Source organism: Notolepis coatsorum (assembly GCF_963971535.1).
Source record: "Notolepis coatsorum genome assembly, chromosome: 1".
Classification (NCBI taxonomy): Eukaryota; Metazoa; Chordata; class Actinopteri; order Aulopiformes; family Paralepididae; genus Notolepis; species Notolepis coatsorum.
In genome coordinates, this window is record NC_140165.1 from 319,134,949 (window position 1) to 319,154,724 (window position 19,776).

General features: G+C 47.1%; 1 protein-coding gene across 1 annotated transcript in view; it reads right to left on the minus strand.

Annotated features, from left to right (window-relative positions):
* Positions 1-6,418: 6,418 nt before the first annotated feature.
* Positions 6,419-19,776, minus strand: part of mcamb (melanoma cell adhesion molecule b) — a gene marked incomplete at its 5' end in the record, with an annotated part of 29,561 nt that continues 16,203 nt past the window's right edge. The window contains 4 exons of the mRNA XM_084311929.1: positions 6,419-7,354; positions 8,811-8,916; positions 10,852-10,975; positions 16,762-16,900. Coding sequence (XP_084168055.1) covers positions 7,352-7,354; positions 8,811-8,916; positions 10,852-10,975; positions 16,762-16,900 — 372 coding nt within the window. The 3' untranslated portion in view covers positions 6,419-7,351. The remainder of the gene's footprint in view (positions 7,355-8,810; positions 8,917-10,851; positions 10,976-16,761; positions 16,901-19,776) is intronic.

The following is a 19,776-nucleotide window of genomic DNA, read 5'->3' on the forward strand; positions in this document are numbered from 1 at the left end:
ATGATGTAGTTCTATATGATGTAGTTCTGAGTAGAGCGTCATCTCAGTGTCTATATGATGTAGTTCTATATGATGTAGTTCTGAGTAGAGCGTCATCTCAGTGTCTATATGATGTAGTTCTATATGATGTAGTTCTGAGTAGAGCAGCATCTCAGTGTCTATATGATGTAGTTCTATATGCTGTAGTTCTGAGTGGAGAGACATCTCAGTGTCTATATGATGTAGTTCTATATGATGTAGTTCTATATGATGTAGTTCTGAGTGGAGAGACATCTCAGTGTCTATATGATGTAGTTCTATATGATGTAGTTCTATATGATGTAGTTCTGAGTGGAGAGACGTCTCGGTTTCTGGTCGTTACTGTTATTTGTTTTATTTTTTTTTGTCCCTAGTTGCCTTGAGAAACGTAACGAAATAACTTTTCTGAATGCGATCTCGTGACGGAGGAGGGCGCTCCCTAAACACTCCCCCAGTCCCCCCGCTCCCTAAACACTCCCCCAGTCCCTCCGCTCCCTAAACACTCCCCCAGTCCCCCCGCTCCCTAAACACTCCCCCAGTCCCCCCGCTCCCTAAACACTCCCCCAGTCCCTCCGCTCCCTAAACACTCCCCCAGTCCCTCCGCTCCCTAAACACTCCCCCAGTCCCTCCGCTCCCTAAACACTCCCCCAGTCCCTCCGCTCCCTAAACACTCCCCCAGTCCCTCCGCTCCCTAAACACTCCCCCAGTCCCTCCGCTCCCTAAACACTCCCCCAGTGTCTATATGATGTAGTTCTATATGATGTAGTTCTGAGTAGAGCAGCATCTCAGTGTCTATATGATGTAGTTCTATATGATGTAGTTCTGAGTAGAGCAGCATCTCAGTGTCTATATGATGTAGTTCTATATGATGTAGTTCTATATGATGTAGTTCTGAGTAGAGCAGCATCTCGGTGTCTATATGATGTAGTTCTATATGATGTAGTTCTATATGATGTAGTTCTGAGTAGAGCGTCATCTCAGTGTCTATATGATGTAGTTCTATATGATGTAGTTCTGAGTAGAGCGTCATCTCAGTGTCTATATGATGTAGTTCTATATGATGTAGTTCTGAGTAGAGCAGCATCTCAGTGTCTATATGATGTAGTTCTATATGCTGTAGTTCTGAGTGGAGAGACATCTCAGTGTCTATATGATGTAGTTCTATATGATGTAGTTCTATATGATGTAGTTCTGAGTGGAGAGACATCTCAGTGTCTATGATGTAGTTCTATATGATGTAGTTCTATATGATGTAGTTCTGAGTGGAGAGACGTCTCGGTTTCTGGTCGTTACTGTTATTTGTTTTATTTTTTTTTGTCCCTAGTTGCCTTGAGAAACGTAACGAAATAACTTTTCTGAATGCGATCTCGTGACGGAGGAGGGCGCTCCCTAAACACTCCCCCAGTCCCTCCGCTCCCTAAACACTCCCCCAGTCCCTCCGCTCCCTAAACACTCCCCCAGTCCCTCCGCTCCCTAAACACTCCCCCAGTCCCTCCGCTCCCTAAACACTCCCCCAGTCCCTCCGCTCCCTAAACACTCCCCCAGTCCCTCCGCTCCCTAAACACTCCCCCAGTCCCTCCGCTCCCTAAACACCCCCCCAGTCCCTCCGCTCCCTAAACACTCCCCCAGTCCCTCCGCTCCCTAAACACTCCCCCAGTCCCTCCGCTCCCTAAACACTCCCCCAGTCCCTCCGCTCCCTAAACACTCCCAATCTTTTTTCTCTCTCTCTCTCTCTCTCTCTCTCTCTCTCTCTCTCTCTCTCGCACGGTAAACCAATTTGTGCTTTTGATACTGTCACTTTAACGAAAGGCGAACTGTACAAACTTACTGATGTTAAAGTGGATATAAATGTTTTGATTCATTTTTGCATTCCTGTACGACGTGTCGGATTTAAGTTTTTTGTTGTTGTTGTCTTCGTTGTTCCAAAGGTTTCCTCGTGTGAATACTCGTTGTGTGAGCAGTGCCATAATAATGCGAGTCCTTTGGCGTAGAGAGAATAAGGCCTTGTATTTGAAGAGGGCCAACGGGGGGGTCGTTTATTCACCCGCTGCCCCCTCTGTGGGGGGGGCTCGACGGCCCAGTGTCCAGTGTAAACCTGCCCGTCCTCTAGGGCTCCTCCGGGGACAGAAGCGCTGACCCAGGGTCAGTGAGCGGGTCCTCTTCGACCATCTCCGTCACAATGACCCGAGAGGTCAAACTGACCCTGGTCCACTTGATGAACAGCAGCCCCCCCCCCCCCCCCGCTCGTTCGTTCGTTCGTTCGTTCGTTCCCAGTTCTGACTTGCGTTCCTCACTTGGGGGGACACTTCGGCTTTCTACCAGGAGGGGGAGCTGTGTTTCCATGTTGCCATGTCGCCTCCTCATCAGTAAAAAAAAGGCATTTCGTTAACTTTTTTGATGGTTTTTATTAATGCTCATATCACTTTGGAAAGTATGCACAGTGCTATACTGTTAATAAAATGATAAGAAGAAAAAAGCATGGCGTGTCTTTGTCTCTGTGTGAAAGTGAACTCTGAAAATGTTCTCAATTCTTATTATTTGCTTTGACCATTGAACACCACTAGTCTACCTGCCCCCCCCCCCCCCCCCCCCCCACACCCAGAGTCCTACTGAACACCACTAGTCTACCTGCCCCCCCCCCCCCCCCCACACCCAGAGTCCTCTCCTGTGACCGGCAGCATCTATATACTTCCCGCCAAGCAAGTTGTCCTTTTTGCGCGATCTGATTGGCCACTGACGTTTCTGGTCATGTGTGACATGTGCGCCCAATCGTGTGACGGCAAGTTCTTTGGACGGTTAAGCCTAGGCGCTCTTTCGAAGTCGGTTAAGGTTAGAGTTTGTCTTAGAGCAGCGGGCGATAGAACACCAGCCCTGATTCCAAACTCTAACCTTAACCAACCTGCGAAAAGAGTCGCCTATAAGCTTAACCGGTGATAAACTAGGTGTTGGGTCGTTTGCAGGCTGTTCGACGCGGAAATGGGCTAAGACACTGCTCGTCGTGCGATTGGGCGCACATGTCACATGACCAGAAACGTCAGTGGGCCAATCGGAGCAACGCGGAAGGACAACTTGCTTGTGGGCAGTATAGACGCTGACCGGCCAGGGGCCTCTACTCAGCACTCTACGAGGTAAAGTCCGTCTCATTTAGCAAACGACACGGTTGATGACTTTTCATTTTAATAACAGTCTCTTTATTTGGCTTTTTTTACTTTGGGAACAAAAATGACAGAACAACAAACTAAATGTATTGGTTTGAATGTCCTAAAGTTAATTCATCTTACAAATCATAAACATTACAAGAAGGCAGTGTACAGGTTTCAACCATTCAAAAGGAACATTGGTACTGTAGCACACACACACACACACACACACACATCAACACACTGTCTATTAGCTGGGATGGTACGCTACTGTATGACACGTGTAACATTAGACGTTGCACGCACACCAAGGATGGTTGATTGTCATAAATTCCATTTTCACATTTAGGCAATATTATGTATAGATTTCTACCGGTTTACCGTTTGTTTCTGGTTGTTGAACCCTGGTGATATACTTGTGATTGTAGAAGGACCGGGCAGGGGGGCGGGGCTTGAGCCTTTTGCCCCAAGTGCCTCTTTATTTTTGTCCAATATGAACACTGGGGGTTGGTGGGTTAACCCTTTCACTGCCACACTACAGACGGGTAACCCTATCGACGGTAGCGTGATAGTAAAGGGTTACCCGTCTAGTGTGGCAGTGAAAGGGTTAAGTGCCCTTTTTGTAGCTCGAGCCCCCGCCCCCCCCACATGGTCTCTGCACGCCCCTGGTGACGGGCACTTCTGTAGAGTAGACCCGACGCCGACTTGACAAACTCCCGACGTTTCACACGTTAAAAAACCTAAAGCAGTGTAATTGTCGTGAGAAATGTTAGTACAGTCACATTCAGTAACGAATATAAACACGGTAGACCTGGATATTGATCGGTATTCATTGATCGCTGTCCACTTTGGGGCTAACGCTGGTGGGTATCAACGCAAGGCATCACTCCCACTTATTATCGACGAGTCCGGAATAGGAAACGCATGTCGCGGGTCTGACATGTATATCGGTTTAATCACAGATCATCATATATTTAAAATCAATTATTGAAATGCGATGATTTAAAATGGAAATATGTTTCTCTCCACCTCACACGGGGGAAGGCAAATGTCATGCCATGACCCAGATATACCGTGACGCCGGGCCAATAATCTGTTGAACCTTCATCCTTTTTTTCATGTTTCCAATGAACACACTAGAAATAATAATAACATGTTTCAGTAATGAGAGACATTCCTTCTCCAAACAAAAACGGCACAATAACATAAATGATAACTACAAAGAAATCAGTGCACTGGACAATGAATGTTGTGTTTTTTTTTTTCATAACTAATAACGTAACGGAAGCTTCTCCTGCCCTTCACGTAAAGCCACCCGATACAAAAACATGAACTTATAAAGGCAGACGTACAAAATACGACCAAAAGATTGGCGACGGCGCCGATTACATACATACAAACAACGGCGGAAAAACGAGACAGCAGTTTGTGGAGGTAAGAGAAACGATGAAAGATTATAATAACTACAAACAAACAAACAAACGTTAAGCCCTTCTCGGGGAAAATGCCAAACTTGGAACAGAGAATTCACGCTTCTCTGACAGACGAGCGACACGTCTTCATTCACCAGTCAAACGAGCGGGAGGGGTCGGGGGGTGTACAGGAGTCGGTGTCAGTGGTCGACTAAAAATATATATATGTGTAACGGTTGTGACAACGTCACCTCAAACTTCGATGGCCCAATGGAGATTCAAACCCGGGTCTCCCACGCCGCGGGCAACAACACACACCGCTATACCAAGAGGTGAACTCACTTCTTTGTAACGTGTCTAATGCGTCTTGAGGATGTGAGAGTGAGTTTAACCCACAGCACCGCTACTCACCCCAGCCACTTCGTGACTGTGCTTCACGATACCATCTGTTACATATATATGTATTAAAGGGGAACTATTTTTACTATTTCTTTCACTATTTGGGCACTTTTACACAATTCCTGTGAGTTTATGGAACACCTCTGTAATTCTATTTTTTTTTTTTATTCATTATTTTGTATTTCTAATCAAGTCCTCAAAAACAGCATTTTTCTACCTCAAGATCTCGAGCCGTTTTGAGGCTGGGCTCCTAAACCACTGTGTGGCCTGGTGCCAACTGCCACATTATCATGCAGCTGAGTCTCTCTGACATCACAAATCATCACATTTTCAGATGACTCAGTTCAGTGAGGGTGAATATTGTGAGAGGAGAATTGGAAGAATGCGCCAATATGAGAATTAGAGACATAGATCCTATTAATATAAGTCCACATAGCTAGGAAACAATGCTAAACACTGAAAAAGGCCATTTATAAGATAGTTCCCCTTTAAGGTGACGATGTCACAACCGTTACATATATATATATATATATAAAATAAAACATATATATATCAAATAAAACATCAAATGAGAAAGGATTATGTGACTCGACGAGAACAAACGGGGAAGAAACAGAAGCTACAGGGTTGGCAGCGGTACTGGTTCTGGTACCACTAAGGACCTGGCGGCAGGGAGCGGTACTGGTTCTGGTACCACTAAGGACCTGGTGGTTGGGAGCGGTACTGGTTCTGGTACCACTAAGGACCTGGTGGTTGGGAGCGGTACTGGTTCTGGTACCACTAAGGACCTGGTGGTTGGCAGCGGTACTGGTTCTGGTACCACTAAGGACCTGGCGGCAGGGAGCGGTACTGGTTCTGGTACCACTAAGGACCTGGTGGCAGGCAGCGGTACTGGTTCTGGTACCACTAGGGACCTGGTGGTTGGGAGTGGTACTGGTTCTGGTACCACTAAGGACCTGGCGGCAGGGAGTGGTACTGGTTCTGGTACCACTAAGGACCTGGCGGCAGGGAGTGGTACTGGTTCTGGTACCACTAAGGACCTGGCGGCAGGGAGTGGTACTGGTTCTGGTACCACTAAGGACCTGGTGGTTGGGAGCGGTACTGGTTCTGGTACCACTAAGGACCTGGTGGTTGGCAGCGGTACTGGTTCTGGTACCACTAAGGACCTGGCGGCAGGGAGCGGTACTGGTTCTGGTACCACTAGGGACCTGGTGGTTGGGAGCGGTACTGGTTCTGGTACCACTAAGGACCTGGTGGTTGGGAGCGGTACTGGTTCTGGTACCACTAAGGACCTGGTGGTTGGCAGCGGTACTGGTACTGGTACCACTAAGGACCTGGTGGTTGGCAGCGGTACTGGTTCTGGTACCACTAAGGACCTGGTGGTTGGCAGCGGTACTGGTACCACTAGGGTTCTGGCGGCAGGGATAAAGCGCGGCCTGGGCCCCTGGGTTTCAGTGTACAGACTTTTAGCAAAAGCAGGGTCGAAACGTAGAAAGAAGAACAAAAAGACGGAAGGGCTACTACTACAACTGACCACATTCTCACGGTGGCCATTTTGCTCTCATGCCACGCTCGGGGGGGTTGGGTTCCCACCTTGGGTTGTTGGGGAGCAGGGTTGGAAAGGAGCCCCAACCTGAGCACGGCATGATCTAAGAGCAAAATGTCCACCGTGTTGAATATGTGAGCACCGAAACAAAACGCTCTCTCTCTGGTTGTGCATTTTTTGTTGTTTTTCTTCTTTTTTTTCGTTTTATATATATCGGGTTATTTTAAATAAAGAAATATATACACAGAATATAGTATCTACACTTGATAAACGAGACGTCGCGGCGGGCTGCTCTTCAGTGATTGGTTTGCCTGAGGTGGCAGTTGATTGGCTATTAAAAAAACGGTCCCAGCTAGTCCTCTAGCTGGGGGGTCCTCGGGGCGGTCAGCAGTAGACGTCGAGGCTCGAGTTCATGACGACTGCAGTACACAGGCTGTCCATGGAGGTGTCGGGGGGGCGCTATAGCCAATAGAGATCAATAGAGTTATGTCGTGGAGCTCTGCGATTGGTTCTCGCCGAATCTCCGGGCGGGGAGGCTAGCGTTGCATGGCAACAACAGAACGGCACCCTGGACTGGAAGCAGGCGAGAGGCCCGACGTTGGGAGAGACTTTGAGTCTCGGTTGACCATCTGTAGATGTGAAACGATAGAAGAACCGAGCCGCTCCACGACATAACTCCATTAACAGAGAGCTCTGGTGGTGGCTAGACGGCATCGCTGGAGTTGACGGAGATAGACGGAGAGGGTGGAGGATGGGAACAGCCGTCTGTCCGTCTGTCTGTCAGCGGTCATCTGACATGGACCTCCGTCTCTCACCTGCTCACATCCAGATACTCTTCACTCCAGGGCCAAACACAAGGAGAGAGAGAGGGAGAGGGAGAGGGAGGGGGGAGAGAGAGAGGGAGAGAGAGAGAGAGAGAGAGAGAGAGGGAGAGAGAGAGAGAGACAGAGAGAGAAAGAGATGTTAACGGATCATGAATCAGGACGGTTGAAAAGCAGAAACGTTCAGTGACGTCTTGGTCCCAGTCAGTGCATCAAGTTCAAGTTCTTTATTTGTCAAATATACACAACAATACAGAGGGGGGGGGGGGCATTGCAGCCAGGTAATGAAATTATTGTGTTTTGCACTAAACGGTGCACAATTAAGAAACATCGATGAATACAAGAATGGTAACATCAAATAAAATGTAAAAAGGTCAGATAAAATAGTCTATTTACAGAAAGTGTCTTGCGTGTGGTGTATGTGCATGATGAGGTACAGGGTGTGTGTGTGTCCAATAAGTAGTAGTATGATAAATAAAAATATCAAAATGAGGTAAGATCAAATTAAATATTAAATGTCTACAGAAAGTGTCTTGCGTAAAAGTGTACGTGCATCTTAAGGTGCATGTGTCGTGTGTGTGTGTCGTGTGTGTGTGTGTGTTCAAGAGTTTAAGTAACAATTGTATTACCCAGGGACAGTGCACATTAACGTCACGGTGACCAAATGCGTCCACATTTTTATAGGATTCTATCACATTTTCATAACAATAGCGAATATAACTTACCCTGCGCCGTTTTCATTGAGGTTTCTTACAAAATTAACGATGTTTTATTTGTCCTTTATATGCGGATAACATTTAAAATCTTAAATTGTACCATTTTGTTTCCCTTATTATTATGCTAATGATGCACTTTTGTTAAGATCATTAGTTTACCATTCGCGGCCACTGTACCGAGGTCGCATTAATAGTTTACCGCTGTTCAGATCGCGTCAAAGAATAGACGCGTCCCCGTGACCTGTGACCTGTGCTAAAGCTCTTGGGAAATGTATTGTTGTAGTTTTCAACATTTTCACCTTTTAATTTTAAACCAATGCTGCCATCTACTGACAACAGAAAGTGTTGTGTATCGTCAACTTTAAGAGGCTACCCTCGCACTTCCGTAAACACCGTCGCCCCAAAACACAGTCTAGAGATTCCCACTTTTTACTGGGAATGGGGCGTGACCGAATTTGGTCCCAGACAATAAGAGTGACTGCGATTGGTCTACGTTCCGTTAATCAACATCTTCAGTTTCCACCTCAATGTAAATGTGCGTAGAGTTAGCTAATGAGCTAGTTTCCATCTGTGGTCCCTGCCTACCATGTCTTCATGGTGTGAGAGGAAACCAGAGTACCTGGAGGAAACCCACGTGAACACAGGGAGAACATGCAAGCTCCACACAGAAAGGCCCCCTGCTGGGGTTCGAACCCAGGACCTTCCTGCTGTGAGGCAGCGGTGCGGACCTGATGTGGTGAATGGATTGTATTGTTTACCTGGTCGCTAGGAGGCTTCTTCTCTCCGTTCACCCCCAGCAGCACGGCCTCCTCGGTGTCTCCCTTCATCTCCACCACGATGTCCTTGTTGGACTTCTGCTTGGTGCTGTGAGGCCCGCGGAGAGCACAGTCAGTACAGTGTGAGGCCCGGAGGAGAGCACAGTCAGTACAGTGTGAGGCCCGGAGAGCACAGTCAGTACAGTGTGAGGCCCGGAGAGCACAGTCAGTACAGTGTGAGGCCCGGAGGAGAGCACAGTCAGTACAGTGTGAGGCCCGGAGGAGAGCACAGTCAGTACAGTGTGAGGCCCGGAGGAGAGCACAGTCAGTACAGTGTGAGGCCCGGAGGAGAGCACAGTCAGTACAGTGTGAGGCCCGGAGGAGAGCACAGTCAGTACAGTGTGAGGCCCGGAGGGTACAGTCAGTACAGTGTGAGGCCCGGAGGGTACAGTCAGTACAGTGTGAGGCCCGCGGAGAGCACAGTCAGTACAGTGTGAGGCCCGGAGGAGAGCACAGTCAGTACAGTGTGAGGCCCGGAGGGTACAGTCAGTACAGTGTGAGGCCCGGAGGGTACAGTCAGTACAGTGTGAGGCCCGCGGAGAGCACAGTCAGTACAGTGTGAGGCCCGGAGGAGAGCACAGTCAGTACAGTGTGAGGCCCGGAGGAGAGCACAGTCAGTACAGTGTGAGGCCCGGAGAGCACAGTCAGTACAGTGTGAGGCCCGGAGGAGAGCACAGTCAGTACAGTGTGAGGCCCGGAGAGCACAGTCAGTACAGTGTGAGGCCCGGAGGAGAGCACAGTCAGTACAGTGTGAGGCCCGGAGAGCACAGTCAGTACAGTGTGAGGCCCGGAGGACATAGTCAGTACAGTGTGAGGCCCGGAGGACACAGTCAGTACAGTGTGAGGCCCGGAGGAGAGCACAATCAGTACAGTGTGAGGCCCGGAGAGCACAGTCAGTACAGTGTGAGGCCCGGAGAGCACAGTCAGTACAGTGTGAGGCCCGGAGGAGAGCACAGTCAGTACAGTGTGAGGCCCGGAGAGCACAGTCAGTACAGTGTGAGGCCCGGAGAGTACAGTCAGTACAGTGTGAGGCCCGGAGGACATAGTCAGTACAGTGTGAGGCCCGGAGGACACAGTCAGTACAGTGTGAGGCCCGGAGGACACAGTCAGTACAGTGTGAGGCCCGGAGGACACAGTCAGTACAGTGTGAGGCCCGGAGAGCACAGTCAGTACAGTGTGAGGCCCGGAGAGCACAGTCAGTACAGTGTGAGGCCCGGAGGAGAGCACAGTCAGTACAGTGTGAGGCCCGGAGGGCACAGTCAGTACAGTGTGAGGCCCGGAGGGCACAGTCAGTACAGTGTGAGGCCCGGAGGAGGGCACAGTCAGTACAGTGTGAGGCCCGGAGGAGAGCACAGTCAGTACAGTGTGAGGCCCGGAGGGCACAGTCAGTACAGTGTGAGGCCCGGAGGACACAGTCAGTACAGTGTGAGGCCCGGAGGACACAGTCAGTACAGTGTGAGGCCCGGAGGACACAGTCAGTACAGTGTGAGGCCCGGAGGGCACAGTCAGTACAGTGTGAGGCCCGGAGGAGAGCACAGTCAGTACAGTGTGAGGCCCGGAGGACACAGTCAGTACAGTGTGAGGCCCGGAGGACACAGTCAGTACAGTGTGAGGCCCGGAGGACACAGTCAGTACAGTGTGAGGCCCGGAGGAGACAGTCAGTACAGCGGGTAAACCAACACATCACACAGTAACACATCACACAGTAACACATCACACAGTAACACATCACACAGTAACACATCACACAGTAACACATCACACAGTAACACATCACACTCACAGGTCAAAGGTCAGTAACACAGTAACAGACTCACAGGTCCTGTTTGGTCATATAATATAATAATAACTCACAGGTCCTGTAATAGGTAATATAATATAATAATAACTATATAATATAAATATATAATAATAACTCACAGGTCCTGTTTGGTCATATAATATAATAATAACTATATAATATAAATATATAATAATAACTCACAGGTCCTGTTTGCCCGAGCGCCCACAGATCTTGCCCTTCTTGTACAGGAAGTAGAGCACGCTCCCCAGGACGGCCAGCAGCAGGATGAGGATGATGATGACCGCGATCACCACGCCGTTGCCCTCTGGTGGAGAGAAACAGAAGCACGCCCACAGGGTCACTACTACTGTACTGTTTGTTCTGCACGGGACACAATGGGAGTTTAACAATAACAACACAGGAGCCGGAGGTCAGGGGTCGGAGGTCAGGGTGCAGGATGTCAGGCAGGCCGTGTGGCATCATCCAGTGAGCAGCAGCCAACGCAAACCAAGTGGGCGTGGAAGAGAGTGGAGCATCATTCAAGTGTGTGTGTGTGTGTATGTATGTCTACAGTATGTATGTATGTATGTATGTATGTATGTATGTGTTTGTTTGTGTGTATGTGTGTACAGTATGTGTGTATGTATATGTGTGTGTATGTACAGTATCTGTGTATATGTACAGTATGTGTGTATGTACAGTATGTGTGTATGTAGAGTATGTGTGTATGTATGTATGTACAGTATGTATGTGTGTATGTACAGTATGTGTGTATGTACAGTATGTGTGTATGTATGTATGTACAGTATGTGTGTATGTATGTGTGTACAGTATGTGTGTATGTATGTATGTGTGTATGTATGTATGTACAGTATGTGTGTGTATGTATGTACATTATGTGTGTATGTATGTACAGTATGTGTGTGTATGTATGTACATTATGTGTGTATGTATGTACAGTATGTATGTGTGTGTATGGATGTACATTATGTGTATGTATGTATGTACAGTATGTATGTGTGTGTATGGATGTACATTATGTATGTATGTACATTATGTGTGTATGTATGTGTGTATGTATGTTGTATGTATGTATGTATGTATGTATGTACAGTATGTGTGCATGTACATTATGTATGTATGTATGTACAGTATGTATGTGTGTGTATGTATGTACATTATGTGTGTATGTATGTATGTACAGTATGTATGTGTGTGTATGGATGTACATTATGTGTGTATGTATGTATGTACAGTATGTATGTATGTATGTATGTATGTATGTATGTATGTATATACAGTATGTACAGTATGTACAGTATGTATGTATGTACAGTATGTATGTATGTATGTACAGAAGGACCGGTGGCCTCTCCCTCCAGCAGGAGTGTTTGTCTCCAGACAGGAGTAAGAAAACACATGACAACATGCAGCAGGAATGATGATGATGATGATGATGATGGTGATGATGATGAACCCGGCGCTCAGTTTTTCCTTTTGTTTTGTTCTTCAGGAAGGGAGGAGGGAGGGTGTGTCCGGGGGTGAGGAGGAGGGTGTGTCCGGGGGTGAGGAGGAGGGTGTGTCCGGGGGTGAGGAGGAGGGTGTGTCCGGGGGTGAGGAGGAGAGACGGGAGGAGGAGGAGGTGCTCTGGAGAGGAGGAGGAAGGGTTGTGCCGTGTCTTTGATAGGAAGCAGTGGAGGAGGAGGAGGAAGAGGAGGAGGAGGAAGAGGAAAAGGAGGAAGGCTACCATACAAACCTTTCTTGACGCTCTTCCCCGGCAGAGCAGTCGTAGCTTTGACTGGGAGGAAACCACACAGCCGTTATTCACTGGGTGTCGTATCAGAGACGGGTTAACCCTAACCCTATAAATAAAGGGTTAACCCTAACCCTATAAATAAAGGGTTAACCCTAGCCCTATAAATAAAGGGTTAACCCTAACCCTATAAATAAAGGGTTAACCCTAACCCTATAGATAAAGGGTTAACCCTAACCCTATAAATAAACCCTGTGCCTTTAAGAGAAGCCTGAACCAAACCTAACCAAACCAAACCCCTGTTTCACTTTTCAGAAGACGCATCACGGATCACAGCCTGCTGACTGAGCAGAGTGCTCTTCACTGTAGCCGGGTCTGGTCCCAGTAAACAGAGGCTGGTCTCCACGGCAACAGGCCCAGCTGTTCTGCTTAATCTCATCTCACTGGTGCTCAGAGGAACAAACAACAACCGACACAAACACAGGTCTCCTCAGAGGAGCTGGACGTGTGTCCTGCCGGGACGAGGGAGGGAGAGAGAGAGAGGGGGAGGGGGGGGGGAGAGAGAGGGGGAGGGGGGGGGGGAGAGAGAGGGAGAGAGAGAGAGAGAGAGAGAGAGAGGGAGGGGGGGGGGGAGAGAGGGCAAGAGAGAGATGAACGAGAGACAGAGAAAGACAGAAAGAGAGAGAGAGAGAGAGAGAGAGAGACAGAGAGAAAGAAAAAGACAGCAAGAGAGACAGAGAGAGACAGAGGGTGTGAGAGGGGGAGAGTGAGAGAGAGCAAGAGACAGAGAGATGAGCGAGAGAGAGAGAAATGAACGAGAGAGAGACAGAAAGAGAGCGAGAGAAAGAAAAAGACAGTGATAGAGAGAGTGAGAGCGAGAAAGAGAGAGCAAGAGAAAGAGAGATGAGCGAGAGAGAGACAGATAGAGAGAAAGAGACAGATTGAGAGAGAGCAAGATGAGAGTATGAGACAGAGAAAGAGAGATGAACGAGAGAGAGAGAGACAGACAGACAGAGAGAGAGACAGACAGAGAGAGAAAGAAAGACAGTGAGAGAGAAAGAGACAGAGAGGGAGAAAGAGACAGATAGAGAGAGAGAGAGAGCAAGAGAGAGAGATGAGAAATAGAAAGAAAGAAAGACAGCGCGAGAGAGAGAGAGAGTGAGACAGAGTGTGAGAGGGAGAGAGCAAGAGACAGAGAGTGTGAGAGAGAGAGAGAGAGAGAAGTACTAGTCATAATGTGAGTCAGGAGATTCGACGCGAGTGCATTTAAATATCAGCCGTCTTCTCCAGTCAGTCCCCCCGACGACCAATATCAATATTTGCCATAACATCAACTGTCAACTGTCCATGTTGATAATGAGTGTCCAGTTGAACCACAGTACTCCTTATGAGTCTATTCCCTCGGACACAAGAAGTGTATCGTCTCCGTTTCCATCCCGTCGGCATTTCTAACGCTGTTCAAAGACCCGACGAGGGCAGAGCGATGCCACTCGTCACGTAAGAATTCAGAACGTGGAACATAACTCCATCTTACAATCACAATAAAACGCCTCTCCGCCTTCCAGGAACCACGCCGGCGCTGTGAACTATAATATAACAACCGTAAATCTCCAGAAACAATAAGATTAGCGCTTTCAAAAATGGGTCCTAACTCCTAATTCTGCCATAATGACCTTTTAATGATGCCAATCGCTGAAGCAATTGACGTTCTCTCCCTCTCATTCCTGGTGTCTGACTCACGGCAACAAAGAGTAGGAGTGAAAAGCACCTAATAGGGTGATTACAGTGATCACAGTGATCACACTGAGCTCCTCTCTGCCCCTAAGTAGTTTCACTAATGGCCGCAAAGCCCTCGGGAACCATTAAGATTAGCTACAGCGATGATTATTATGCTATGCAACATGGAAACCGACGGCTCTCCGAGATCATAAAGCATAGATTTTTTTTGTCTGTGCTTGTCGAAACCGTGCTTGTATTATTAAAAAGAAAAGATATACGTTCCTTGGCTTTAAAACATTACGACTAGATTTCCTGAACTCTAGGCTTGTGCATAAAGTTGGGGGTTTATAAATTCCCACGAAAGATTCCCATGAAAAAGGATCTGAAGGCCAGCCCGACCAAAACAATTAGAAATATATGAATATGAGAGTGTCGTGTCTGCTGTCTTCACGACGTACAACTACATTAAAACCCTCTGAGGTCTGAGATTTTTTGTGAACCCCCCCCGATTCTGGGCCCTTTAGGGGATTTTAAATGTAAATATTTTTTGACATAATATGAAAGTACAGGTTCACACCTTCAAAATAAGCCCTCACTTGCACAAATCAGGCAGATACGTTTCAATCTATGTCTTATGAATCATGCTTATAAACACACAACTCATTTCTGAGCCACGGCGCTTCAAAGAAACCGGAACCATTTCTCGTGTCATGTGTAATAATGACTACTTTACCCAGAAAGCAATGTACCCCCCCACCCCCCCCTCCCCCACCCCCCGACTTGACACATTCCGTCTGAGAGCAGCCCTTTGTTAGTCTAATGACTTGTGACCCCCAGCTTCCATCCCCATCAGCTCAATGACCCTATGCATCACCAACCCAACCATCTATGACATCATAGCACTGATTGATTGGAGACTAAATAAGTGCCGCACCTCTCTCTCTCTGTTGTCATCGGAGCACAGATTCTCTCTTCTCTTCTACTCTTTCTTTTGCCGATACAAACTGAGTGGCTTTGGGCGTCGAGCGTAGGCCAACGTCTGCCCGGTCCGTCTTACCTGTCGTGGTGGTGGTGGTTGTGCTTTTGGTAGTGCTTTTGGTAGTGGTTGGGGTTGGGGTTGTGGTAGTGGTAGTGGTTGGGGTTGTGGTAGTATGTAGAACTGTAAACAGGTAGAGGTACACAGGTATAGGCACACGGTATGTTAGCACACTGGGGACGGAGGGAGAGACACACATTCACACACCGTCCACACACAAGCTTTGGGGGCGAATCACTATTGTTACAGACGGACGACGGGGGGTTCAGGGACCCGACGTTGGACTGAAGGGAGAGGAGAGCCGTCCTTTTTTATTTAATTGCACTATTTCACGCTGTCTATTCACTGCATCACTGAGCACAGGGTGACAGTGACCATCTTTTACTTTTAAAACAACACTGTTCAATATTACACTTACTGTAGTGCGATAGTGCAATACTGTAGACTTTTACTATTTTTACTGTATATTTTATACTAGAATGTATATACATAACATACGAAATGTGAATCCCGGTCCGTACTCTATTATTATTATTATCTTATTCTTAGGCCATTTGTTTTGTTATTCTTATTGGTGACTTTGTTCCGTCTAAATGTCTCAATGTTTAATGTGAGCGATTTGTGGTGTCAAATTTCCCTCGGGATGATTAAAGTATTTCTATTCTATTCTATTCTATTTACTCTTTTTTATTATTGTCTATTTTAAAAGTGCCATAGAATCAAACCATAAACAAGGTGGCCTATGTTGGATGTTGGAGCCTAATGTGAAAAACTGTGATTTTTACATGTCTGCACTTTATGTGCTCATTTTGTGTCTTTTTTTTTGCTGCTGTGAAGCACTTTGAGCTGCAATTCTTGTAAGAAAGGTGCTACTGTACAAATAAAGTTTATTATTATTATTATTATATTATTATTACTTTCTCCTCACGGACACATCAGCGGCTGCTCCGTCTCGCTTCCGCGACTAAAACTGAGGTCAAAAAACCTTCGCTCTCGCCGAAATGGCCATGACTGAGATCGCAAGCTGAGCGGCTAGAGACATCCTGTGAGTCATACAGGACACGCCCCCCGCGAGGTGCAGAGTCATACAGGACACGCCCCCCGCGAGGTGCCCAGTCATACAGGACACGCCCCCCGCGAGGTGCCCAGTCATACAGGACACGCCCCCCGCGAGGTGCCCAGTCATACAGGACACGCCCCCCGCGAGGTGCCCAGTCGCCAGGCAACCTTTTCCAACAAAAAGCTGTCGTTCCTAGTTTGACCGTTTAGCCAGGGGGGGGCGCTGTTTCACCTTCTTAAAAGGTACCGAGTGATGTTGTAAGGCTGGTTTAACCCTTTCACTGCCACACTACTACCAAACGGTTAACCCTTTCACTACCACACTACGGAAGGGTTAAGACCGTATTGTGGAACCTGGGCCGAATATAACGCATGTATTTAGGGACTTTGAGACCTTGAGATGATTGTTGGTTAGAAACTGCAGGAGGATACAGAGAGGGGGGAGGGAGAGGGGGGAGACACTCACTCACTCACTCACTCACTCACTCACTCACTCACTCACTCACTCACTCACTCACTCACTCACACAGAGACAGGGACTCACTGGCCCTGATGGTGAACGCCACGGCGTCGGTGCCCTGGGTGTTGGAGGCGTTGCAGAACGCCGTGATGTCAGAGGTGACCTTGACGCTGGCCACGCTGAGGACGCCGTCCACCGTCTGACGAGACACCGACTTGAGGACCTGGACCACACACATATATATACATATATACACACACACACACACACACATACACACACATATATACAGACACATATACACACACACATATACATACACACAAACACATACCATACACACAGAAACATACACACACACACACACACACACACACATATATATACAGACATACACACACACAGAAACATACACAGAAACATACACATACACAAACATACACAGACACACACATATATATACACACACACACACACACACATACACAGAAACATACATATACACACACACACAGAAACATACACATACACAAACACATACCACATACATACACAGCCACACACACACAGAAACATACACACACACAAACACATACCACATACATAGACAGCCACACACACACAGAAACATACACACACACAAACACATACCACATACATACACAGCCACACACACACACAGAAACATACACAAACACATACCATACACACACACATACACACGCATACATACCATACACACACACACATACATACCATATACACACACACATACACACATACACATACACACAGAAACATACACACACACACACACACACACACACACACACACACACACACACACACACAAACATACACATACACATACACACACACACATACCACAGACATACACACACATACCACAAACATACACACACACACAAACACATACATGCCATACACACACACACACACACACACACACACACACACACACACACACACACACACACACACACACACACACACACACAAATAAATGAAGAAATTAAGACTTCATTTCAATCATTTTGAAATATTGAGCACTCAATATTCAGCATTTTTTTGCCGACTTGGCATCAGAAGAGCCACTTTATCCTGACAATGTGTCAAATATTAGCCTGTATCATAGTGTACAGTATCTGTGTATGAATCTCAGGGGATCCTACAGTAGGTGTGTATGAATCTCATAGATCATCCACCTCCACTGGCTTCCAGTCAAGTCCCACATCAATTTCAAGATCCTCCTCATCACCTACAAAGCCCTTCACTCCCTTGAATCTCATAGGGGATCCTACAGTAGCTGTGTATGAATCTCATAGGGGATCCTACAGTAGCTGTGTATGAATCTCATAGGGGAGCCTACAGTAGCTGTGTATGAATCTCATAGGGGAGCCTACAGTAGCTGTGTATGAATCTCATAGGGGAGCCTACAGTAGCTGTGTATGAATCTCATAGGGGAGCCTACAGTAGCTGTGTATGAATCTCATAGGGGAGCCTACAGTAGCTGTGTATGAATCTCATAGGGAGATCCTACAGTAGGTGTGTATGAATCTCATAGGGGAGATCCTACAGTAGCTGTGTATGAATCTCATAGGGGAGCCTACAGTAGCTGTGTATGAATCTCATAGGGGAGATCCTACAGTAGCTGTGTATGAATCTCATAGGGGAGCCTACAGTAGCTGTGTATGAATCTCATAGGGGATCCTACAGTAGGTGTGTATGAATCTCATAGGGGAGATCCTACAGTCCCTGTGTATGAATCTCATAGGGGATCCTACAGTAGCTGTGTATGAATCTCATAGGGGATCCTACAGTAGGTGTGTATGAATCTCATAGGGGATCCTACAGTAGCTGTGTATGAATCTCATAGGGGATCCTACAGTCGCTGTGTATGAATCTCATAGGGGAGATCCTACAGTAGGTGTGTATGAATCTCATAGGGGAGATCCTACAGTCCCTGTGTATGAATCTCATAGGGGATCCTACAGTAGCTGTGTATGAATCTCATAGGGAGATCCTACAGTAGGTGTGTATGAATCTCATAGGGGAGATCCTACAGTAGCTGTGTATGAATCTCATAGGGGAGCCTACAGTAGCTGTGTATGAATCTCATAGGGGAGCCTACAGTAGCTGTGTATGAATCTCATAGGGGATCCTACAGTAGGTGTGTATGAATCTCATAGGGGATCCTACAGTCCCTGTGTATGAATCTCATAGGGGATCCTACAGTAGCTGTGTATGAATCTCATAGGGGATCCTACAGTAGGTGTGTATGAATCTCATAGGGGATCCTACAGTAGCTGTGTATGAATCTCATAGGGGATCCTACAGTCGCTGTGTATGAATCTCATAGGGGAGATCCTACAGTAGGTGTGTATGAATCTCATAGGGGAGATCCTACAGTAGGTGTGTATGAATCTCATAGGGGAGATCCTACAGTCGCTGTGTATGAATCTCATAGGGGATCCTACAGTAGGTGTGTATGAATCTCATAGGGGAGATCCTACAGTAGCTGTGTATGAATCTCATAGGAGATCCTACAGTAGCTGTGTATGAATCTCATAGGGGAGATCCTACAGTAGGTGTGTATGAATCTCATAGGGGAGATCCTACAGTAGGTGTGTATGAATCTCATAGGGGGTCCTACAGTAGGTGTGTATGAATCTCATAGGGGAGATCCTACAGTAGGTGTGTATGAATCTCATAGGGGATCCTACAGTAGGTGTGTATGAATCTCATAGGGGAGATCCTACAGTAGGTGTGTATGAATCTCATAGGGGGTCCCACAGTAGGTGTGTATGAATCTCATAGGAGATCCTACAGTAGGTGTGTATGAATCTCATAGGGGGTCCCACAGTAGGTGTGTATGAATCTCATAGGAGATCCTACAGTAGGTGTGTATGAATCTCATAGGGGAGATCCTACAGTCCCTGTGTATGAATCTCATAGGGGATCCTACAGTCCCTGTGTATGAATCTCATAGGGGATCCTACAGTAGGTGTGTATGAATCTCATAGGGGATCCTACAGTCCCTGTGTATGAATCTCATAGGGGAGCCTACAGTAGCTGTGT